The 25,806-nt window shown below is 42.9% G+C and overlaps 1 protein-coding gene across 2 annotated transcripts in view; it reads left to right on the forward strand.

Moving 5' to 3' along the window:
• The window catches only part of STXBP4 (syntaxin binding protein 4), a 275,156-nt gene that overhangs the window by 33,338 nt on the left and 216,012 nt on the right, over positions 1-25,806 (forward strand). For both annotated transcript variants that reach the window (XM_088475045.1, XM_088475035.1), the window contains exons 4-5: positions 23,709-23,815; positions 24,800-24,944. In XM_088475045.1, coding sequence (XP_088331171.1) covers positions 23,709-23,815; positions 24,800-24,944 — 252 coding nt within the window. The remainder of the gene's footprint in view (positions 1-23,708; positions 23,816-24,799; positions 24,945-25,806) is intronic.

Consider the following 25,806-nt stretch of genomic DNA (forward strand, 5'->3'; position numbering starts at 1 on the left):
TCGGTCTTCCGGCCGCTCGCAAAGCTGTGGGAGGACCACCCACAGAGCCTTGTGCGAGTGGCCAGGAGACCATAGCGATAATCGCTACCATCGACCTTGCGACGAGACCCTACGGTAGGGTCTAGGCTGCCGCAAGACCGAGTGGACTCCCTGCTCTAATAGAGTAGGAAGTCCACTACTGACATCAGTAGTGATGTCAGTAAGACCTCCCTACAAACGCCAGGCTTTCCTAAGGGAACGCCTGCGTTTGTCCAGCCAACCCCCCTACCCGCCCACAAAACAGGGTGATTTGTCACTCACCATCAACAGTCGTCCCGTCTTGTTGCGAGCCCTGTAGCGACTGAACTTCAGTCGCTCGGCGGGGCTTGCGCACGCTGGATGCAGCGCATGCGCAGTGCATAAACATCGGGCCGCTTGTGAGCGGCTCTGAATCAGGGCCATTGTACAAGTATTTGGTATTGCAGAAAATAGAAAACCACACAGAGATAATAGATTATGCCTAGAAGAGATGACACAATATGGACTAATTTAACATACAATTATGCAGGCAATAATATTTTTAAATGCTATTATTTGCAAATATTATTCCCCCAATACTAAAATATGTAAATAATGGCTCATCAATATTTTGGGTGTGGTATAAAAGATGGACAGTAAGACGTTTGACATGCAATAGGTCGATATGGACAAATGGTCGACACACATATGGTTGACACAAAAACCGTTGACACTTTAAAAAAAAAATCTTCTAACCCTCCGGCTGGTGACTAACTCTAACCTTCCCCCTGGTGCCTAACCCTAACCCTCCCATTACTCCTAACCCTAATCTTCCCCTCTGGCAGTCTAACCCTGACCCTCCCCCAAGTGCCTAACCCTAACCTTAAAAACATATGTCGACCATTTGTGTTTCAACCATTTGAACCTGACTATTTTTTGACCTCTTGGTATTGACCTATTTACTGTCTACCTATTCATTGTCGACCTTTCATACGGATCCCTAATATTTTTATTATTTTTGGTGGCCCTTACTTAAGTAATACATATGTTTAATGTGGCTTTTTATTATGTTCTGTCTGGACAGATAGCATAACATTCATGCCACCAGTCTTACCAGCCAAAGGGACCTCTTTTATTCTGTGAGCATTTCTGGCACATTTCCGGCGAGTTAACAAAGTCGCCAGCTATTAATTCTAACAATTTATATGTTTAACATAGCAGGAGTGCGACTTGCATCCACTAGAACACAGGTTCTCAAACTCTGTCCTCAGGACCCCAAATAGTGCATGTTTTACAGGTCTCCTCACAGAATCAGTGAAATAATTAGCTCCACCTGTGGATTTTTTAAAATGTGTCAGTGAGTAATGAATACACCTGTGCTTCTGCTGGGTGCCCTGCAAATCGTGGCCTGTGTGGGGTCCTGAGGACCGAGTTTGAGAACTAGTGCACTAGAACATTAGTTCTCAAACTCGGTCCTCAGGACCCCACACAGTTCACGTTTTCCAGGTCACCCAGCAGATGCAAAGGTGTATTTATTACTCACTGACACATTTTAAAAGATCCACAGGTGGATCTTAATTATTTCAATTGTAATTCTGTGAGGAGACCTGGAAAACATGCACTGTTTGGGGACCGAGTTTGAGAAAGAACATGTGCACTAGTGATAAAGTACTAATCAATCATTTTCCAATTTACATTTTGCAGGCTGTGTTTAAAAAATGATAGGAGCTGATTGGTTAGTAATTTTTTTTTTTTGTTTTTACAATTTTATATCTCTCCCAGCTTTGATAAATACTGCATTAAAATCTAGTGCAGACTACAGCCATGGCCAAAAGTTTTGAGAATGACACAAGTATTGATTTACACAAAGTCTACTGCTTCAGTTTTTATGATTGCATATACTCCAGTATGTCATGAAGAGTGAAAAGGATAGGGGGGGGGGAAGGAGCAGGTGCACACTATAAGCACTAAAGAATACAAATGATCAAAATATCTATAATAGACTGCAATAATTAACATGGTTTTAAGTGTAAGGTTTCTTAGTACATGTTTGGCCAAAGATGTTTGCCCACCTACCACGTCACGGTGAACCTTATACAGGTGGGTCCCTAACATCTCTAATACTGACACACTAATTAATTTATCAAGGACTTGCCTATCATAGAGCCCATTAGATGTGTGTACTGCAATGCAAGGACCCATACCAGTTAAAATCACCTGGGGCAGGCAGGAAGAGTGCTAGCCCAAAGAAGGGGTCTCACCTTCAGAATGTACCTTAAATACACACACACAGGAAATGGGAGGGGCTGGGCTGCACATCCTAATATTAAACATGATAATAGGTGCTACCATGCTGAGACCAGTAGTTCTACAGCAAAAAGGAGAGGGTGGGAGTAGCAGGTGCACACTATAAGCACTAAGAATACAAATGATCAAAATATCTATAATAGACTGCAATAATTAACATGGTTTTAAATGTAAGGTTTCTTAGTACATGTTTGGCCAAAGATGTTTGCCCACCTACCACGTCACGGTGAACCTTATACAGGTGGGTCCCTAACATCTCTAATACTGACACACTAATTAATTTATCAAGGACTTGCCTATCATAGAGCCCATTAGATGTGTGTACTGCAATGCAAGGACCCATACCAGTTAAAATCACTTCACTCGCTCAGGGCTCGCAGCAAAACGGGGTGGCTGTCGATGTTGATTGACAGCTCGCCCCATTTTGTAGGCGGGTCGGGGGGGTGGCTGCAGAAACTGAGGCATTCCCGTAGGAACGCCTGCCGTTTGTGGGCGGCCCAACTGACCTCACATGTGAAGTCAGTAGTGAACTTCATGCTCTATTAGTGCAGGAAGTTCACTGGGGCTTGCGGTGGATGAGACTACCACAAGGGTCTCGTCGCAAGCCCGATGGTCGCAATAATCGCGACCATCGCCAGGCCGCCCGCACAAGCTGTGGGTGGTCACCCACAGCTATGCGAGCAGCCTGGAGGCAGATTTTTTTTATTTTTTTAAATCCGCCCTGGGACCTTAATCCCAAACACATTTCCACTGCATTTCAGCCCTGCCACAAAAGGACCAGCTGACATCATGTCAGTAATTCTCTCGTTAACACAGGTGAGAGTTTTGACGAGGACAAGGCTGGAGATCACTCTGTCATGCTGATTGAGTTAGAATAAAAGACTGGAAGCTTTAAAAGGAGGATGGAGCTTGAAATCATTGTTCTTCCTCTGTTAACCATGGTTACCTGCAAGGAAACATGTGCAGTCATTGCTTTGCACAAAAAGGGTTTCACGGGCAAGGATATTGCTTCTAGTAAGATTGCATCTAAATCGACCATTTATCGGATCATCAAGAACTTCAAAGAGAGAGGTTCGATAGTTGTGAAGAAGGCTTCAGGGCGCCCAAAAACATCCAGCAAGTGCCAGGACCGATTGGGGCACCACCAGTGCAGAGCTTGCTCAGGAATGGCAGCAGGTAGGTGTGAGTGCATCTTCACGCACAGTGAGGCAAAGATTTTTGGAGGATGGCCTGATGTCAAGAAGGGCAGCAAAGAAGCCACTTCTCTCCAGGAAAAACATCAGGGACAGACTGATATTCTGCAAAAGGTACAGGGATTTGACTGTTGAGGACTGGGGTAAAGTTATTCTCTCTGATGAATCCCCTTTCAGATTGTTTGGGGCATCTGGAAAAACGCTTGTCTGGAGAAGGAAAGGTGAGCGCTACCATGAATACTGTGTCATGCCAAAAGTAAAGCATCCTGAGACCATTCATGTGTGGGGTTGCTCTGTAGCCAAGGGAGTGGGCTCACTCACAATTTTGCCTAAGAACACAGCCATGAATATAGAATGGTACCAAAACATCCTCCAAGAGCAACTTCTCCCAACCATCCTAGAACAGATTGGTGACAAACAATGCCTTTTCCAGCATGATGGAGCACCTTATCATAAGGCAAAAGTGATAACTAAGTGGCTCGGGGAACAAAACATCGAAATTTTGGGTCCATGGCCAGGAAACTCCCCAGACCTTAATCCCATTGAGAACTTGTGGCCAATCCTCAAGAGGCAGGTGGACAAACAAAAACCCACAAATTCTGACAAACTCCAAGCATTGATTAGGTAAGAATGGGCAGCCATCAGTCAGTATGTGGCCCAGAAGTTGATTGACAGCATGCCAGGGCGAATTGCCGATGTCTTGAAAAAGAAGGGTCAACACTGCAAATATTGACTCTTTGCATAAGCTTAATGAAATTGTCAATAAAAACCTTTGACACTTATGAAATGCTTGTAATTTTACTTCAGTATACCATAGTAACATTTGACAAAAAGGTCTAAAAACACTGAAGCAGCAAACTTTGGGAAAACCAATACTTGTGTCATTCTCAAAACTTTTGGCCATGGCTGTAGAACCAAGGGCCAATTGTAATAGGGAGAGTTTAGAAAATGTGAGAAATTTAGCAGTAAACTTTCACACTATTACATTGGCCGAATTGTATTTTCATAATGGGAAAACATCTGGATGAGAGTTTAAATTGTGTGTATTTTTAGTCAGAAAAATATGCGAGTTTGCATGTTCTCGGACTGTATTACATTGGCCGAGTTTAAAAAGTGTGAGAGTTTACTTACACTTACGTTTGGCCCCAATTGCCTTCTGAGTTGGTACCTATTTCTGACAGTTTTGTCCCTATATTGCAACACCTCATTCTAACCTCATTCTATTTCCAACCTATTACTCTCTACAGATAGGACCTCATTCAGAGTCGATCACTTGCTGCAAGCGATCGCTCTGAATGAGGGCGACCGCTTACTTTTTTAAGTGCCGCCTCCTGGTCGATCGCTAGGTTGTGGGTTACGACCCACAGCTCTTGCGGTCGACCAGGGTGATGGTCGCGATGGTCAAGACCATCGCAACCATCGGGGCTTGCGACTAGACCCTAAGGTTGGGTCTCGTCAACCGCAAGCCCCAGGGAGCTTCCCCCAAACGGCAAACAATCCGTCGGGAACGCCTCCGTTTGGCCGGCCCCGCCCCCTGCCCGCCTCCCAAACGGGGCGAGCTGTCGATCAGCTCGCTCCCTTTGGTGCGAGGCCCGTAGCGACGGAGCGGCCGTCGCTAGCCGGGTCTCACGCATGCGCACGCCGGAGCCGGCTCCGAAGTGCGCATGCCTAGTGGGGAAACATCGACCCGGTTGCGAGCGCTCAGCGCTTGCGACCGGGTCTGAATGACCCCCATAGTGTTTATGTTCATTGTATGTTTTCTTTGGTCAGTGTTTTGGCTATTGTTGTATATGGCATAATGTAAAATCCCAAGGCTACGGATATAAAAAAATCCGGTTGTAAAATATTTTTTTTCTGACAATTTTTCAGGTGAGATGTTATAAAGGAAAATGCAGAAATATATTACAAAGCAAATGTGTACGTGTCGTCTCACGTTTTCACAGCTCTGGGTTGTGCTAACAAGCTCACATTTCCACTGGCTTAATCAGGTTAATGTAATGATTCTGCAATTACATAACTGTTGGTTATCATGATGAACTATATTCTGCCAGAGTATACAGTGCTAACCTAGATTTATGTTTAATAGACTATATGACCCTAGTGTTCCCAATGGCAAGGATTAGGCATGCACAAAATTACATTAATGACTTCACATAGAATGAATCATATATTTTGGTAATCTTTACTTTAACATAAATATTTATTTAAACAAAGTAAAAAATGCAATAATGAATGCGCAATAACAATAAGGAGCAGCTGTGGTGCAAAAGAAAGTACACACCCAATTAATACTCAATAAAGACAAAACAGAAATAAAAAACTATTGCATCTCTATAGCACTCCCTAAAGGACAAATTCACATGAAGAAAAAGCACCCTGTGTATATAACACACAAAATAGGATATAATCACCTAAAGAGACATATGAGAGTCCCCAATGTTGGAACTACTACGGTAACTTGTCACTCCTTTTAGACCTTGATACATCGATCCAATATACATGTACAGGAGAGAAAAGAATATAATAGTGTAGTAGTCCTTTAAATGTTAAAAGGTTTAATAGTGGTTACACTTACAAACATAGAAGAAATAAAAGCATGTCATTGTATCTCCCAAGGCATATAGCAGGTCCGTGAGTCTTGAAAGCCAGATGGTAAACAGATTGGGTCTCCGGATACCCAGTCTGGATAGGCAAAAAGACAACCACGATCCTCCAATTCTTTGGGACAGCAGAAAAAAACGATCTCCAGGAGGGCTGCTTAACGCGTTTCTGACCTAAATGGTCCTTCATCAGAAGCATAGCCCTTGGGTGTGAAACAAACCTAATATATACCTACACTAATACAACACACCTGCTAACTAAAACAGCCTCTAATCGGTAAGTCCCGCTCTCTACGCATGCGCACAGCTGACGCTGGTCACGTGAACTGTCACGTTCCACCTGCGTCACGCTGCCGCTGCGTTCCAAAGGTCCGGAAGTCCATCCATGACGCGGAAGTTCATCTCCCCCCACGTGTTTATCAAACATCATGCTGCCGCTGCGTTCCAAAATACGGAAGTTCCTTTCATTCCATAGCGCGGATCCAAAGGATTGATGTATCCGTGTTCCACGGTGGGTTTCCATGGAAACAAACGGGGAAAAAAACTATGTCCTTATTCCACAACAGATCTCCATGGGAACCAAACGCAAACATGATATTATCTTCTTGGCAATATATATTGCGTTAGATGTTAAAGTTCCTCAAATCCAATTATGCAGCACATACAACAAAAAAATAATAAATAAAAAGAAAAAGATTAAAAGATAAAATCCATATAATGTAAAATTCTACATATATGTGAAAGTGCTTAACATGCAGGAAAGTGTCTAATGTGCATAAAGTACAGAAAAAACTGAAACCATTAACCCAGAAAACATTTTATCTCAAAGTCTCCATTTAAGCCCTTAGGTATACGGGTGCCTAATTTATGGATCCACTTCATTTCACTTTGAGACAAACGCCTCTCTATATCTCTCGTTCTCCACCTAGGTAGAATTTGTTGAATACCTACAAAATTTATTAAACCACATTCCTTGGAATCATGGAATTTTTTTAAATGGGCAGAGACGGAGTGTGTTTCTAGGCCTTTACGTATGTTATACACGTGTTCAGCCATTCTTGTTTTTAAACACCTACTTGTTTTCCCCACATACAGGAGACCACATGCACATTCCAGTACATAAATAACATTTTTCGAGTGGCATGTGATGAAATCCCTAATGGGGAAAATACCTTTCTTTGTTTTTAATTCTATAATTTTATGGTTTTCTGATTTTACACTCCTACACATTAAGCAACTTCCGCAACGGTGAAACCCTTTAGTTCTCACACTATTTATTTTATCCTCATCAATGCTACTTTTAACAAGTTTATCTCTGAGTGCAGGTGCTTTTCTGTAAATAAAAACTGGTTTTATTGGTAATACGTCACCAATAATTGTGTCCTGTTTAAGAAGATTCCAGTGATTATTAAAAATCTTTTCTATCTCTTTAAAAGCCACATTATAACGACTAATGAATGCCCATTGGAACTTATCATCCCTACTAGGTTTTCCCCCTTTGGGTTTGAGGAGGTCCTGTCTATCTATTAGATTTATTTTTTCTTGAGCTTTCTTTATCACTCCATTTGAATATCCCTTTGATAAAAACCGCTGTGATAGGTCTTCCATTTGACGTTCGCAGACCTCCTTTTCAGTACAATTTCTTTTAATGCGTGCATACTGACCAAAAGGAATATTATCAAGCCAATCGGAGTGATGTTGACTAGACCTATCAATAAAAGCATTAGAATCTGTCGGTTTTCTAAATGTCATTGTGTTCACATGATCATCTTTAATATAGATAGATAAATCTAAAAACGAGATCTCCTCACGACTACAAGAAAATGTCAAATTGATAGAAAAGGAATTAATATTTAAAACATTACAAAAATTTAAAAGGGCCTCTTCCTCTCCTCGGCAAATAAAAAAGACATCGTCAATAAAACGTTTCCAGCACACCAGGTTCGCCACCATAGTCCCATTGGGCCATATTGTCAAATCTTCCCAATAGGCCATAAACATATTTGCGTAACTTGGGGCGAACCTGGTGCCCATCGCTGTACCAACCATTTGTAAATAAAAAATACCATCAAAATAAAAATAATTATTTGATAGTATAAAATCAATACTTTCTAAGATAAAAGCTCTCCGGCTACTATAGCGATTGCTGTCATACAGCTTACCTCGGACGTCCTCATCTATATTTGTAACCGTGAGTTATAAGCCCATACATTGAGGCTGGTTTTCTAAGTGATCATTTTTTATTACCTTTTTTTCTTCACTGTCGGGTATCCAGAAGGCCGTATGGCTATTGTGCATTAGCACTATTGACATTTGTGTCTATTTCTTCACACAGGATACATTGTTACTATGCTATAGCTACTGTCACAGTTTTTGGCAACAAGTGGAGTTCCTATTATCATACGTTTTTTCCTCCAAGGAACTAAACTACCAGTGATTGGATAGCATTTACCTAGTGTCATGACACTCAGCCATTATTAGATACATCTGCAGATTTAGGACCATTGTTGGGGTTTATTGTATGTACATTTATTTGTATTGCCATCATTGTTTCTTTTAATAATTTTATATGTGCATTTGGCCATGTCATTTATATATTAAATATTGTCATTAATATTATTATTTAGCAGCGCACGTCCAGTGTGTGTTTTTTGTTTGATATCTATTATTGGAACTTTCACAGTAGGTTCCATCTGGACTTGCAGCGCAGTATTATTTTAAATATATGTTTTAATACTTTTTCTAGGGGGGACTAGTTAAGCGCCGTGTTTATTTTTTTTTTTCCCGCTACTCTTTCTCCTCTACATAATTATGCTAACTGCACAGTTGTGTCTATGTGAATTTATATACTGTTTGTATTAGTCTGTACTTTTGTTTCCTGTAGTCTGCTTTCTCTCCTTGTATGATGATATGGAATCCTCATGGCACCTTTATAAATAAAAGATAATAATAAAATGGGCCTGTAGATGATCGGTATTATGAAGGTGGATGGTGCGGAATGCTGTGAGGTACAAAAAAACATGGGAGAGGGAATTTACATAAATCAATAGAAATAAAATACATTTAATTAACAATTTGTACACTTCTGGAAAACGGTGACCTGGTGTAGGCATGTGATGGGTAGAAGAAGGTGGTGGATATATGGCTATGGTTAAAAGAGATTTAGAAATAGGATAAAGAAAAAAGGAGTGAGAAGAAAAAGATTTAAAAAATTGCAGGTGAAGTAAGAAGAATAAAAGAAAGAAAACAAGTCACATTTGCTATTCAATTCCAAACTTGCATTGCATTTTCCCAGCAAATTCGCATTATTTTGTGCTTACACCCCTGAGCAGGTGAAAAGGTAGGGAAAATATTTTGAAGTCAAAATGTTGTAAGTGTAGAACCTCAGTTACACCCCTCCCAATAAATAATCATGCAGTTGGAGGGGTTAGAATAATTTGGCCAATAAAGACATGCCAATTTACAGGTGAATTTCTCTAAAAAGCTCAATAACTGGTTAAATGATGTGGGACAGGGTCATGGGGGTATAAATGATATTGGACAGGTACATAGGGGTGTAAATGATGTGGGACAGGTACATAGAGGTGTAAATGATGTGGGACAGGTACATGGAGGTGTAAATGATGTGGGACAGGTATGTGGAGGTGTAAATGATGTGAGGACAGGTACATGGAGGCGTAAATTATGTGAGGACAGATGTATGGAGATGTAAATGATGACAGGTATGTGCAGAGCTGGATTAAGGCTTTGGGGGGCCCGGGGCACTTAAGACAGGGGGGCCCTAAAGTCTAAAATTAAAATCATTCGTCATCAATCACTAGAGAGAGAATTATGGTACAATTCGTTGGTAAATATTAATATTATATATAGCATATAGGTATCCTGTAGAAAGGAAAAAGCTGCACTCCATAGACTTTTAAAATAGTTCAAATCTGTTTAAATAGTTACCGATATTTCAAGACCTCTATGAATCTTTTCCTCAGGGTACATATTTACACTAATTTAAAAGTATGTGGAGTGATGCTTCTTTCTTTCTACAGGATACTGTATCTATTTGCGTCTACTAAAGTAGGAGTGCACTCCGGCATACTGTTTCTTTTCCAGAGTGCCAAACTTCACGTTTAAAAAAAACGTGACTTACCGATAACCTACATCTCCAACTCATTTAGCCAACTGAAGCCATGTCACTTTTGTCGCATCATAGGCATTGTATAACACAATGCGGTTGCTGCATGCTGAACAGCGATGCGTTCCCCCCGTGGCACGCAAACCCCTGCGCACGTGACAAGTGTGTGTTAACCAATGGGCGCTTCAAAAGAGAGCTGCTATGCAACATGATAAATACACAATCTTGGTATAAAGAAGCAGGGATAAGTGCTCAAAAAAACCTGTATAATCCAGGCAGATATCTCAGACTATCTTGTCCAGGGGGTAAAATAATATAGGGACTTGGCCATAGGGACACACAACCCCATCTCCAATTATTGTGTTAAAGTACAAGCATATCACTTCTAGCTATACCAGATACATATATATATATATATTAGGGGTGAGCGGGTTCGGATTTCTGAAATCCGAACCCCCCCGAGCCCCCCCGATCCGAGTCCGATCCGAATCAGGCTCGACTTTTCCCGCCTGACTCGGATCTGAAATCGAGGCAAAAGGTCATCATCCCGCCTTCCGAGTCTCGCGGGTTTTGGATCCTATATAAGGTACCCGCGTCGGCGCCATTTTCTCACTCGGCTGTGGACAGTGAAGAGGGAGGGTGGGAGTTAGGGCTGTGTAGTGTAGTGTAGTGTAGTGCTGCTGTTGTCCACTACTTCAAAGTCCATAGGGGCTGGCTGTGTTGTGCTGTGCTGCTGTTGTTAATAGGGGCTGTGTCCACTACTTCAAAGTCCATAGGGGCTGGCTGGACTGTGTTGTGCAGTCAGTTCTCCATAGGGGCTGTGTCCACTCCAAAGTCCTGTGCAGTGTCCCAGTCCTAAAGGAGTGCTGTAGTGTTGTCCAGGGGGTGCTCTGTCCATCAGGGGTGCTCCCCCCAAGTGCTAAAAAAATAATATATTTTCTGTGTTTGTGAATTGTGTGCGCAGTAGCCGCACGTGCATCAACAAAGTAGTGCCAAGCGTGCGCCTGTGTCATAAGTAAAGGGCCGGCTGGCTTGACCGTTAAGGGTGCTGTAACCCCCGAAAGTACACTCCAGTCCAAACCAAAAAAAAAAATATTTTCTGTGTTTGTGAATTGTGTGCGCAGTAGCCGCACGTGCATCAACAAAGTAGTGCCAAGCGTGCGCCTGTGTCATAAGTAAAGGGCCGGCTGGCTTGACCGTTAAGGGTGCTGTAACCCCTGAAAGTACACTCCAGTCCAAACCTAAAAAAAAATTATTTTCTGTGTTTGTGAATTGTGTGCGCAGTAGCCGCACGTGCATCAACAAAGTAGTGCCAAGCGTGCGCCTGTGTCATAAGTAAAGGGCCGGCTGGCTTGACCGTTAAGGGTGCTGTAACCCCCGAAAGTACACTCCAGTCCAAACCTAAAAAAAAATTATTTTCTGTGTTTGTGAATTGTGTGCACTGTGGCTGCACGTGCATCAACAAAGGAGCAGCGCCAAGCGTGCGCCTGTGTCCCATAAGTAAAGAGCCGGCTGGCTCATTTCTTAAAGGGTGGTGTAACCCACAAAGTGCACTACTCTCCAGCAAAAATAAAATTATATTTTCTGTGTTTGTGTGCGCTTTAGCCGCACGTATATATATCAATATAACATAAATGGAGGACCAAACTTTCTCCGATAAAAATAAAATAGGGAAAGATCAAGAACCTCTTCCTCCTAGTGCTGTTGCTGCTGCTGGGAGTTGTTCATCATCCCAGAGAGGAAGTAGGAACATCACTACTTTTACTAAACAATTGACCCTCCAACAGTCCCTAGCGATGAGGATGAAGTACGACAGCAGTCATCCTGAAGCAAAACGTATAACTGAGGCCTTGACTGCTATGTTGGTGTTAGACGTGCGTCCGGTATCCGACATTAGTGCAGTGGGATTTAGACAATTGATGGAGGTAGTGTGTCCTCGGTTCCAAATCCCGTCTAGATTCCACCTGCATCCTCAAAGCAGCAGCGACAAGCGTGCGTCTGTCTGTTAAAGGGTGGTGACACCCTCAAAGTGTGCTACACAAACAATTAAAATATTGTTCTTTTTTTTTTGGTCTTTGTGAAATGTGTGGGCTGTAGCCACACCTGCATCCTTAAAGCAGCAGCGACAAGCGTGCGTCTGTCTGTTAAAGGGTGGTGACACCCTCAAAGTGTGCTACACAAACAATTAAAATATTGTTCTTTTTTCTGTCTTTGTGAATTGTGTGGGCTGTAGCCGCACCTGCATCCTTAAAGCAGCAGCGACAAGCGTGCGTCTGTCTGTTAAAGGGTGGTGACACCCTCAAAGTGTGCTACACAAACAATTAAAATATTGTTCTTTTTTCTGTCTTTGTGAATTGTGTGGGCTGTAGCCGCACCTGCATCCTTAAAGCAGCAGCGACAAGCGTGCGTCTGTCTGTTAAAGGGTGGTGACACCCTCAAAGTGTGCTACACAAACAATTAAAATATTGTTCTTTTTTTTTTGGTCTTTGTGAAATGTGTGGGCTGTAGCCGCACCTGCATCCTTAAAGCAGCAGCGACAAGCGTGCGTCTGTCTGTTAAAGGGTGGTGACACCCTCAAAGTGTTCTACACAAACAATTAAAATATTGTTCTTTTTTTTTCGGTCTTTGTGAAATGTGTGGGCTGTAGCCGCACCTGCATCCTTAAAGCAGCAGCGACAAGCGTGCGTCTGTCTGTTAAAGGGTGGTGTAACTCTCAAAGTGTTCCAAAAAATAAAAAACTATTTTTTTAATGTGTTTGTGACTTGTGTGCGATGTAGCCACACTTGCATCCTCAAAGCAGCAGCGACAAGCGTGCGTCTGTCTGTTAAAGGGTGGTGACACCCTCAAAGTGTGCTACAGAAACAATTAAAATATTGTTCTTTTTTTTTCTGTCTATGTGAATTGTGTGGGCTGTAGCCGCACCTGCATCCTTAAAGCAGCAGCGACAAGCGTGCGTCTGTCTGTTAAAGGGTGATGACACCTCAAAGTGTTCTACATAAACAATTAAAATATTGTTCTTTTTTTTTTCGGTCTTTGTGAAATGTGTGGGCTGTAGCCGCACCTGCATCCTTAAAGCAGCAGCGACAAGCGTGCGTCTGTCTGTTAAAGGGTGGTGACACCCTCAAAGTGTTCTACACAAACAATTAAAATATTCTTCTTCTTTTTTCTGTCTTTGTGAATTGTGTGGGCTGTAGCCGCACTTGCATCCTCAAAGCAGCAGCGACAAGCGTGCGTCTGTCTGTTAAAGGGTGGTGTAACCCTCAAAGTGTGCTCCACAAACAATAAAAATATTCTTTTTTTTTTTCTGTCTTTGTGAATTGTGTGGGCTGTAGCCGCACTTGAATCCTCAAAGCAGCAGCGACAAGCGTGCGTCTGTCTGTTAAAGGATTACATCGGTGACAGCATCCAAGTAGGCATGTCAGACAGTCCGTACCTGTACTGGCAGGAAAAAGAAGCAATTTGGAGGTCCCTGTACAAACTGGCTCTATTTTACCTGAGTTGCCCCCCCTCCAGTGTGTACTCCGAAAGAGTGTTTAGTGCAGCCGGGAACCTTGTCAGCGAAAGGCGTAGGAGGTTGCTTCCACAAAATGTGGAGAAGATGATGTTCATAAAATGAATTATCAACTCTTCCAGGGAGACCAGCCTCCAGAACGTACAGAGGGACCTGTGGTTCCAGCAGGGACGAATTAATACTCTGTGAGGATGAGGATGTACACACTGAAGAGGGTGAGGAATCGGTGGATGAGGAGGATGAGGATGACATCTTGCCTCCGTAGAGCCAGTTTGTGCAGGGACACATTAATTGCCAGCTTGTTTTGTGGGGGCCCAAACGAACCAATCATTTCAGCCACAGTTGTGTGGCAGACCCTGGCGCTGAAATGATTGATTTGTTAAAGTGTGCATGTCCTGTTTATACAACATAAGGGTGGGTGGGAGGGCCCAAGGACAATTCCATCTTGCACTTCTTTTTTTTCTTTGCATTATGTACAGTTTGGGGCCTAGTTTTTCTAACTGCCATCCTGTCTGCCACTGCAGTGTCACTCCTAGATGGGTCACGTGTTTGTGCCGCCCACTCGTGTCGCTTAGCATAGTCATCCAGCTACCTCGGTGCAACCTTTTGGACATGAAAACACTATTGTGAGGTGTGAGGTGTTCAGAATAGAATAGAATAGACAGAAATGAGTGGAAATTAAGGTTATTGAGGTTAATAATAGCATAGGAGCAGAGAAACCAACAAATTCTGTGATTTTAGCTGTTTTTATGCTTTTTTTAAAAAAAATACAGATCCAAAACACAAAACCCAGAACCCAAAACACGGAAGGGTGGTTTTGGCAAAACCAATCCAGATCCAAAACACGAAGAAAGATCCAGATCCAAAACCAAAACACAAAACACGAAAAGTGGCCGGTGCACACCCCTAATATATATATATATATATATATATATATATACACACACACACACACACATGTACATATACTGTATGTATATATATATATATATATATATGTGTGTATATATATATATATATATAATATATATATATATATATATATATATATATACACACATACACACACATGCAAAACTATAGGACCCAGTGCCTTTAATTAATTACATTTTATTTGGTAAGAAATAAAAAGTTCAATACTGCCTTACTTTTTTCCACAGCTGCCCTCAGCTGCACCGCGGCATGCTCCACCCTCTCTGTCCCCATATGGAAGGAGCTAGATCCCCGACCGTAAATGTACCCCACCGACGTCACCGGTACAAAAATGGAAGGGGTTTTATACTCTACCCTCTCCATATGTGGCTGTGTGTGTGCCGTGCCCGGCGCCCGCCCCCTCCTTCAATGTCCCGGCCTCTTCCCTGCAGCCTGCGCACCATGTAGTCACTGAGAGCATCTCATTGGTCCACCGCCGGCCCGGCAACCCAGCACTGCTCTGTGGCGCTGGAGGGGACTGTTATGGATGTCTTAGACAGCGGCTGCTACAGCACTGGCTGCGCCTGCACTGTGGATCGCGGGAACCGGTGTGGTTAGTGGTGGGTGGCAGGCAGGGCCGGCAACAGAAATCTTGGGGCCCGTTACACAGACATCTCTGGGCCCCCCCCTCGACCTCGAACCCTTGCCGATGCCAGCAGTGACAGCCAGGGCCATGCTGCATTCGGCAGCATGGCCCCCGCTAACTATATCGTCCATTGACCTGCATGCAGGGCCAACGGAGGATGTCACTGATGATGCGTGGGAGCGCGCTTCATCAGCAACATGACGGGAATACACTAGAAGATGTGCCATATATGCCATATATGTCATCCCATGCTGAATATGCACTTTACGAACTGTTGTTGAAAACCTTTTTTTTATGACTATATAAATTTCTACTTTTGCATTCACATTTGCACTTTTTTGCAACTACATATAAAGATCTATATATATATATATATATATATATATATATATATATATATATATATATATATATATGTGTGTAGTGTGAATGGACTCTGCGACTGGTTTTTAACAAGGCTTCCTTATTTAATTTATGTATATAATTTAGTGTTTTGCACTTTCTTATTGTGTTATAAGTGTCTGCTCTAACCACAGTAATTTGGTAATGGTTAATTACCACATAGAACACATAAATCGGTGAAGATGGTAAGCGAGCGACAATAGTGCCTATACACTGTATATAATAATAAAGGGGGGTGTAAACAGACCTAGTATATAAAGTGTCTAGTGCATATGTGCAACAATGAATGAAAAATAAATAATATTCAATACGATTTAAAAATAGATTGAAAAGGTAAAATCTTACCTTTGCAGTACCTCTATGAACTTGGGTTTGAACACCCTATCAAAGATAAGCATAATATTTTACCTTTTCAATCTATTTTTTATACCTTTTCAATCTATTTTTTACCTTTATGGAGTACTAATTTTTAAAACTATTTATATCATATTAATGCTGTCCTACCTGGCCTATTTTTTATTTTATTGTATTTATGTGTCTGTTCTTTCTGTGAATTAAATGCTGTTTCAACCTTTTTATGGATTTGCACAATCACTACTTTGTATAACTTAATTTTTAAATCGTATTGAATATTATTTATTTTTCATTCATTGTTGCACATATGCACTAGACACTTTATATACTAGGTCTGTTTACACCCCCCCTTTTTTTATTATATACAGTGTATAGGCACTATTGTCGCTCACTTACCATCTTCACCGATTTATATATATATAGAGAGAGAGAGAGAGAGAGAGAGAGAGAGAGAGAGAGAGAGAGAGAGAGAGAGATCTCTATAGATATATTAGACACATATATATATATAAATATATATATATATATATATATATATATGAGAGAGAGAGAGAGATCTCTATAGATATATTAGATACATATATATAGATGGATATATAGATATATTAGACACATAATATATATATATATATATATATGTATATATATATATATAAAGAGCGACAAGTATCGCACACTCACAGCCACTTATAAATACAGCGTGCTTAGTCATTAATAGTGTATTGCAGCATCTCCAAAAATGAAAACCAGCACACCTTTGCTTTAAATGCCCCGTGACGAAGGTGCCACTGAGCACCAAAACGGCTGTCGGGCTGTCCCTATACCATCATCATGGCTCCATTTGGCTCCTGTGCAGTCTGTAATGTATCACTAATTTGCACTATGCTATGCACTTTAATATGTGACTGAAGATACTCTAAATTTTTCGAAGCCGCTATTTAAATATGCATAATACAAATTATTTTTGCATTTAAAACAAAGGTGTGCTAGTCTTCCTTTATGGAGATGCTGATATATATATATATATATATATATATATATATATATATGTATGTCTATATATATATGTCTATATATATATATGTCTGTATATATATATACATGTCTATATTTATATATAGTTGTGTGTGTATGTATGTATATATATATATATATATATATATACACACACACACACACACATCTCTCTCTCTCTATAGATCTATATATAGAATATATAGAGATTATATATATATATATATATATATATATATATATATATATATTAGGGGTGTGCACCGGACACTTTTCGTGTTTTGTGTTTTGGTTTTGGATCTGGATCTTTCTTCGTGTTTTGGATCTGGATTGGTTTTGCCAAAACCACCCTTCCGTGTTTTGGGTTCTGGGTTTTGTGTTTTGGATCTGGATTTTTTCTTAAAAAATAAAAAAAACCCGCTAAAATCACATAAATGGGCCTTTTTTTGTTCCTACGCTATTAATAACCCCAATAACATTAATTTCCACTCATTTCCACTCTATTCTGAACACCTCACACCTCACAATATTGTTTTTAGGCCAAAAGGTTGTACCGAGGAAGCTGGATGACTATGCTAAGCGACACAAGGGGGCGGCACAAACACGTGGCCCATCTAGGAGTGGCACTGCAGTGGCAGACAGGAAGCCAATCAGCGTTATGGTGCCCATTTGCATGTAGCACGAACCCGGGAGATCCGTGCTACATGCATCTGTGTGATTGGCACAGAGCAATGACAGGTCCGTGAGACCCGTCTGTGCTGCTGTGGTAAAAAAAAAAAAAAAAACCTGTGTAAAAAAAGAAAAAAATGGCGTGCACCCCCCCAAAAAAGAGCAACCAGCCCCGGGCATTAGTAACCCAGTGCTGGGTGTGCTTAAATACAGGGGACAAACGACGTAGGGGTCCCCTGTACTTAAGCACAACCAGCACCGGGCTAGTCAGAACCAGCGCTGGTTGCCAAAATACGGGGGACAAACGACATAGGGGTCCCCTGTATTCTGCGCAACCAGCTCTGGGCTCTGATCCGGTCCTGGTTCTGGAAATATAGGGGACAAAAAATGAGTAGGGTTCCCCTGTATGTTCCAGAACCAGCACTGGACTTTTTCTAGCGGGGGGCTGATGCCACAGCCAGGGGAGCCCTTTCACCGGGCCCCCCAGCCGCAGCATCAACCCTGACCGCTAGTCAGCCCAGGCCGGGGATCCCTGGAGAGCTGGGGACCCCCCCAATAAAGGGGTCACCCTCTCCAGGGCACCCCAGGCCCAGGCTGATAGCCCGGGGCTATCCCCGCCACCCCTGGTGGCGGTGGGTGGCGGGTTGATTGTGTGGTGTGGTGTAAATAAAGAATATCAAACATTGTCTTTACAAGTAGAACTGCAAGTCCCAGCTAGCCTGCCCCGCATGCTGGTACTTGGAGAACCACAAGTACCAGCATGCAGGGCATTAAGGGCCCACTAGTACCTGTAGTTCACCTGTAAAAAAAATGTTTAAAAAAACACAGGACACACACACCGTGACAGTATAAGTTTATTAAACATACATACACACACACACACACACACACATGTACACATACTCACCTATGTAACCCTGTAGCATCGGTCCACTTGTCCGGTAAAGTATCCATAGGGGACCTGTGAAAAAAAACATACTCACCATCTCCTATGCGAGGTTCTGTCCTCTTCGTTCCAAAGTAGGCATCCCCGGACTTGGCAAAAAAAAAAAACGAAAACGCGATCCACGAACTTAGTACCGTTCTATAGAACGGTACTTCCCGAATGAGAGCTTAGCGGCGGGGTATCACCATGGAAACCCCGCTGCTAAGCGTTCATTGGCTGAGAGAGGTCATCTCCCGTCTCTCAGCCAATGAACGGCTCCCTCCATTGTAGTCAATGGTGGGAACCGCAGGGTAAACTTTAATAACCTTGCGGCTCCCAGCATTGACTACAATGGAGGGAGCCGTTCATTGGCTGAGAGAGACGGGAGATGGCCTCTCTCAGCCAATGAACGCTTAGCAGCGGGGTTTCCATGGTGATACCCCGCCGCTAAGCTCTCATTCGGGAAGTACCGTTCTATAGAACGGTACTAAGTTCGTGGATCGCGTTTTCGTTTTTTTTTTTTGCCAAGTCCGGGGATGCCTACTTTGGAACGAAGAGGACAGAACCTCGCATAGGAGATGGTGAGTATGTTTTTTTTCACAGGTCCCCTATGGATACTTTACCGGACAAGTGGACCGATGCTACAGGGTTACATAGGTGAGTATGTGTACATGTGTGTGTGTGTGTGTGTGTGTGTGTATGTTTAATAAACTTATACTGTCACGGTGTGTGTGTCCTGTGTTTTTTTTAAACATTTTTTTACAGGTGAACTACAGGTACTAGTGGGCCCTTAATGCCCTGCATGCTGGTACTTGTGGTTCTCCAAGTACCAGCATGCGGGGCAGGCTTGCTGGGACTTGCAGTTCTACTTGTAAAGACAATGTTTGATATTCTTTATTTACACCACACCACACAATCAACCCGCCACCCACCGCCACCAGGGGTGGCGGGGATAGCCCCGGGCTATCAGCCTGGGCCTGGGGTGCCCTGGAGAGGGTGACCCCTTTATTGGGGGGGTCCCCAGCTCTCCAGGGATCCCCGGCCTGGGCTGACTAGCGGTCAGGGCTGATGCTGCGGCTGGGGGGCCCGGTGAAAGGGCTCCCCTGGCTGTGGCATCAGCCCCCCGCTAGAAAAAGTCCAGTGCTGGTTCTGGAACATACAGGGGAACCCTACTCATTTTTTTCCCCTGTATTTCCAGAACCAGGACCGGATCAGAGCCCAGAGCTGGTTGCGCAGAATACGGGGGACCCCTACGTCGTTTGTCCCCCGTATTTTGGCAACCAGCTCTGGTTCTGACTAGCCCGGTGCTGGTTGTGTTTAAGTACAGGGGACCCCTATGTCGTTTGTCCCCTGTATTTAAGCACACCCAGCACTGGGTCACTAATGCCCGGGGCTGGTTGCTCTTTTTTTGGGGGGGAGGACGCCATTTTTTTCTCTTTTTACACAGGTTTTTTTTTTTTTATTTACCACAGCAGCACAGACGGGTCTCACGGACCCGTTAGTGCTCTGTGTCAATGACACAGATGCAAGTAGCACGGATCTCCTGGTCCGTGCGTGCATCTGTGTCATTGAAATACACAGCAGCACAGACGGGTCTCACTGACCCATCTGTGCTCTGTGTCACTGTCAATCACACAGATGCATGTAGCACGGATCTCACGAGTCCGTGCTACATGCAAATGAGCACCATAATGCTGATTGGCTGAGAGCCGTGACAGACGGCTCTGTCAGCCAATCAGCACTTTGCCCATTAAAGGCAAAGGCATTTTTTTTTAAATGGCCGCTCGAGGCAAAACCTCGAGATCCGACAGCAGATCTCGAGGTTTTGCCTCGGGAGAGGGATCCGGGGCAGACAGGGAGATCCGAGCTTGGGCTCGGATCGCCCCGGATCCCCGAAGTTCGGGTGGGTTCGGTTCTCAGGGAACCGAACCCGCTCATCCCTAATATATATATATATATATATATATATATATATAATCTCTATATGAGAGAGAGAGAGAGAGATCTATATATAGATTTATATGTATATGATATAGATCTGTATATATATATATATATATATATATATATATATATATCATATACATAGAGAGAGAGAGATCTATATATATATATTTATATGTATATGATATAGATCTATATATATATATATATCATATACATATAAATATATATATATAGATCTCTCTCTATCTATATATATATATAGATCTATATATATAAACATAGATATATATACAGATATATATATATAAATCTATATAAGAAAAATTGAGCTGCCTAAACGAATAAGGTATGTCACTGACTTACCCTAACACTGGGACAGACAGTGCACAGACCAGGATGGTGCAGCCCAGACCAACAGGTGGAGGTTGGCGGGTGGTGGGTAGGCTGCGGCGGCGGGTGTTGTCGGTGACTAATTGGCTCCCTGCTGTCGTTGTTGAGCCCAGCGCCCGCTACTCAGTGGTGAATAGGAGGCCAGAGTGGAGGACCGGCGCAGGCAGTCGCGCAGCGTCATGAGATGGGAATGAGTTCATGACGCTGACGCGGCGCCGCGCATAACGTATGCACAGCGCATCCGACCCCCGCCGGCGGTGCCCACAGCCCGTTCAAGTAAGAGAGACTGGGGCCAGGGCCGGCGGTGGAGGTGATGCAGAGTCTCCGCTTGGAGCCTGGCCTGGGGGGTGTTTACAAAATCCGTGGAACCGCGGCAGAAAGGTGCTTGGTGCCCTGAGCACTCGGGGCCCCTCTGAACTTCGGGGCCCGGTACAGGTGTGCCTTAGTCCCCCCGTCGCCGGGCCTGGTGGCAGGGGGCCCTCTCCGAGAGGGGGGCCCGGGGGTACATGCCCCCAGTGCCCCCCCCTTAATCCGGCCATGGGTATGTGGAGGTTTTTTTATTGATGGGAGAGGGGTTTTTAAACTTTCAAATTGGAGCTAATGTAGTGTTTTCCAACTTTGTATAAACTTGTATAAAAACACTGAAAAAATTACTATTCAGACATTTTCCTGAATTTGCTGAAAGACACGCTAATGCCGCCGGTCTATATCCCAAAACAAGAAGACCGACAGGGGACTTCAGATAGGAGTCAAAATACTGACGCCTATCTGAATTTTAACGCCGAAGGATGACAGCCCGAACGAGGTAAGTCCGGGGCGTCCTTAGCATTAGCCAGGGGAGGGTTAGGGTTTGGGGGGAAAGGTTTGCGTTAGGCACCCCTAAGAGGGAGGGTTTTTAGGCACTCCCGGGGGTAGGTTAGGGTTAGGCAACCCCCCCTTCCCCCCTGGGAGGGTTGGTTTAGGGTGCGGGAAGGGGGGTTAGGTTTAGTCACCCACAAGGGGGGGATTTAGGGTTAGGCACCGCCCTGGGAGTTTTAGGGTTAGGCACCTTTAAGGGAGGGTTAGGGTACTTACCACGACGTTGGGATCTCTTGCTGTCGGGCTTTTTGTGTCGGGATTTGAACCGGTGGCTAAACAGCTGCCAATATTACATACTCATTCTCTTTTTAAGAACCTCCAGTACTTTCCTTATGGTCAGTAAGTACTTTCCTTATGGTCAGTAACATCCTTTTATTTGGTCCTGCTATTTCAGTTGCCACTTTTCTTGAGTCCCATAAATCGGCATTCCTCTGGTGCATGTGTTGTTGTGGGTTGGGTACGGGATGCCGGCACTCAGGATCCCGGCGGTCCGAATCCTGACGCCGGCATCCCGACAGTGTCGGGATACCGACACCTCTACCAACTCTAATGGTGCATACACACGGTCAGATTTTTCTTCAGATCTGAACGATAACGATTTAAAAAATTGTTCAATCGTTCATATCTGAAGGAAAATCTGACATATCTGACATGCCTGAATGATGGACGATGAACGATGCGCGTTCCCGATGATCAGATAACGATATCTGAAATCTGATGTTTTTGCAGTCAGACTTGGACGATTCCATTAATTTTAATGCAGTCAAAAATCATTCAATCGTTCAAATTGTTCAATTCTTTGGTAAAATCGTTCAATCGTTCATCTGACAGATCTGACCGTGTGTATGCACCATAACCCTCCCTCCCCGATACCTGAACCTAACCTCCACCCCTGGTGCCTAAACCTAACCCTCCCCCCTTAGTGTCTAACCCTCCCCCTAGTGCCTAACGCTAACCCTCACCCTAACCCCGCTACTTGCCTTCGGGATGCCGGCAGTCAGGATTCCGGGCAGAAGACATTGGGTATACACACTTAATGATATCGTTCAGTGGCGTCACCCTGCACTTCCCAGAACATGCAGTGCCTGACGATATAGTCAGGTTGCCCTGCATGTTCAGGTGATGGCATACATGGTTAACGATCCGCGGGAGCACTAGACATCGTCTAGTGTGTGAGCCATTAGTCCAGTGGCCGATCCACCTCTGGATATTGCTTTATGTGGGGATCCACATGTATGGGGGCCCCTGGACAACCACCCTGCTACCCTGCTGTTAATCCAGCATTTGACATGTGAACAAAGTTAAATTATTAATGAAGTACTAAGATTTGTAGATGGGTACATATATAAAATAAAGATATTCCATAAATGCCAAAAAATCTAACATAAATATAGTAAAAATAAATAAATAGAAAAGCAAATTATCTGTGATGGTTAACTGTTTTGAAATCATCCCAAATGCATTTTGTCACTTCTAGTGACTTCCTCAATGTGTTTGCCTTTGCCGATTTGTGCAGGTGAGTAATATCATTGCATCTCAGTTGGCAGATGTCAGCATATTGATGCTGCCATTACCCCAGCAGCAATCCTTGCCTGGGATGCAGGATTTTTTTTGTTTCATCTCCACTCTAAAAAGAATACGTAAAAAATGCTAAATTCTCATTTTAATATACTGGTATAGTTAATTTTACACAAATAAGTTGTGAAGAGTTTTTAGCACAATACTGTTTTTCCAACATTACCTTTGGCTGTACAACATTTGGCTCATGTGTTGCTGGGTTTCTGAGTTACAAACTCCACTTAATTAGGGAATGGTTTTCAAAGCCTTCTAGTCGATAATTTTCTCCTCTTTAATTAGGATGGACGATTAAGACCTGGAGACCAGCTTGTATCTGTGAATAAAGAATCATTGATTGGCGTGTCATGTGAGGAGGCAAAAAGCATATTAAATAGAGCAAAATTAAGGTATACTTCTTTTCTATGTTGTTTTGTCAATGTTTTACTTTGAAAACTCTGTCAGGCTTCTAAACCACTCCTGCATTTGCCTGAACTATATATACTTAATAAATTGATTGCCTATACATTCGTGGTTTGGAAAGCATTCATAACTCTGCATTTTATTTTTCTTTATTTGTGTTGGGTGTAGGGTAGTTTTGTATTATGTTTTATTATATTCTTTTTGGGCCTGATTGTGATGTGTATGCAAACCCGATGGTTTAAGTACAAATCCGATGTTTTGATATCTGTGCATGTGCAAAATGGATTCTGCGTGACCGATCGCAGTCCTTCCCGCAGCACGATTGAAATGTTGCGGCGTGTGTGAGGTGGAGACCAGGACTGTTCTACACAATGGGGGCATGTCGTCTACGTTTTCTAGGTGTATCGTCATGGTCAGACACAGACTTCTTGGACCTGGTTGACCAGTTGTGACTGACCAAGGGTGCAATGGTGATCCGATGCTGTGTCTTCAAACGCAGCACTTGGATCTCAGATGCATGCAGGAGGCGTATATTGCTACAGACACCTCCTGCTGCAGTTGCGTTTTAGTTATACGGTATTGTACAGCCGCTTCCCTGCGGCTGTGCAATACCATCCACATCAGAATCGGGCCCTTTCTGTGGACGACCGTGTGGTTGTATACGCACATTTGACTAAACCACAACAGCATCTTGGCGGTTCCTTATATTTACATTTGCTATTTGCTTCTACCCATGAACCTCTTCCAATCTAATCTGAGGTCTAATAACATAGAGTAAAATTTATGAATTCTACCTGCAGTAGAAGGTGTTGATATAAAGTATGTACAGTATATCACAAGGACCTAGGTTTTGGGCGTCTTATGTCATAGTTTATATTTAAAACCTGTTTTAAGCCTGCAGCACCAGACTTTTATAGGAGTAGATTGGGTGAATGTACCTAAAATTGTGAGATGTCTACTATACCCTGCAGGAAGTGTTCCTCCTGGGAGATCTCATTCATCAGACCAGGGGAAACACATATGGACTCCTTGTTACCAGCAGAGAATGCTCAGAAGCAAAAGGGCTTTGTTACAAAGATGTCTTCAATGCCTGATTCCACGAAAACCAGTCTTCCAGTAAGTATGGAAATATGACCACTTGCTTGATAGATGTCCTCCAGACATACTGTAATATACAGCCATGGCCAAAAGTTTGGAGAGTGACATGTATTGGTTTTCACAAAGGTTGCTGCTTCAGTGTTTGTAGACCTTTTTGTCAGATGTTACTATGGTATACTGAAGTAAAATTACAACATTTCATGAGTATCAAAGGCTTTTATTGACAATTACATTAAGTTTATGCAAAGAGTCAATATTTGCAGTTTTGACCCTTCTTTTTCAAGACCTTTATCCCCGGCATGCTGTCAATCAAATTCTGGGCCACATACTGACTGATGGGCGCCCATTCTTGCCTAATCAATGCTTGGAGTGTCAGAATTTGTGGGTTTTTGTTTGTCCACCTGCCTCTTGAGGATTGACCACAAGTTCTCAAAGGGATTAAGGTCTGAGGAGTTTCCTGGCCATGGACTCAAAATGTTGATGTTTTGTTTAGTCTATACAGGGGTGGGGAGGTACAAGGTTGACTTCCCTCCTGGAAAGATAATCCTGTTTTTGCTGCCCAAACATTTTTTTTCAATTTCATAAATGGAATGGACTATGAACATTTTTACTGGAACACTCTTAAAAAAAACTATCTAAATTATATTATGATCCTTAGTTTGCTGCTGTTCACAAGTGTCACTGTTGCTATTGCTTTTCTGAAAGAACTTTAGCTTATGACTAAAAGAGCCGAGCACCAGAATACTTACCTATACTTAAATACGATGCTAATGAACATATTGTAATTACAGAATTGACTACTGTTTGGTTATACAGTATTTATTTTGTGTGTCATACTAAACTCAGAATTTTGATGTACAATCTCTTTAATGTGAAATAT

Source organism: Taudactylus pleione, unplaced genomic scaffold (assembly GCF_031769625.1).
Source record: "Taudactylus pleione unplaced genomic scaffold, aTauple2 ptg000016l, whole genome shotgun sequence".
In the NCBI taxonomy this organism is placed as follows: Eukaryota; Metazoa; Chordata; class Amphibia; order Anura; family Myobatrachidae; genus Taudactylus; species Taudactylus pleione.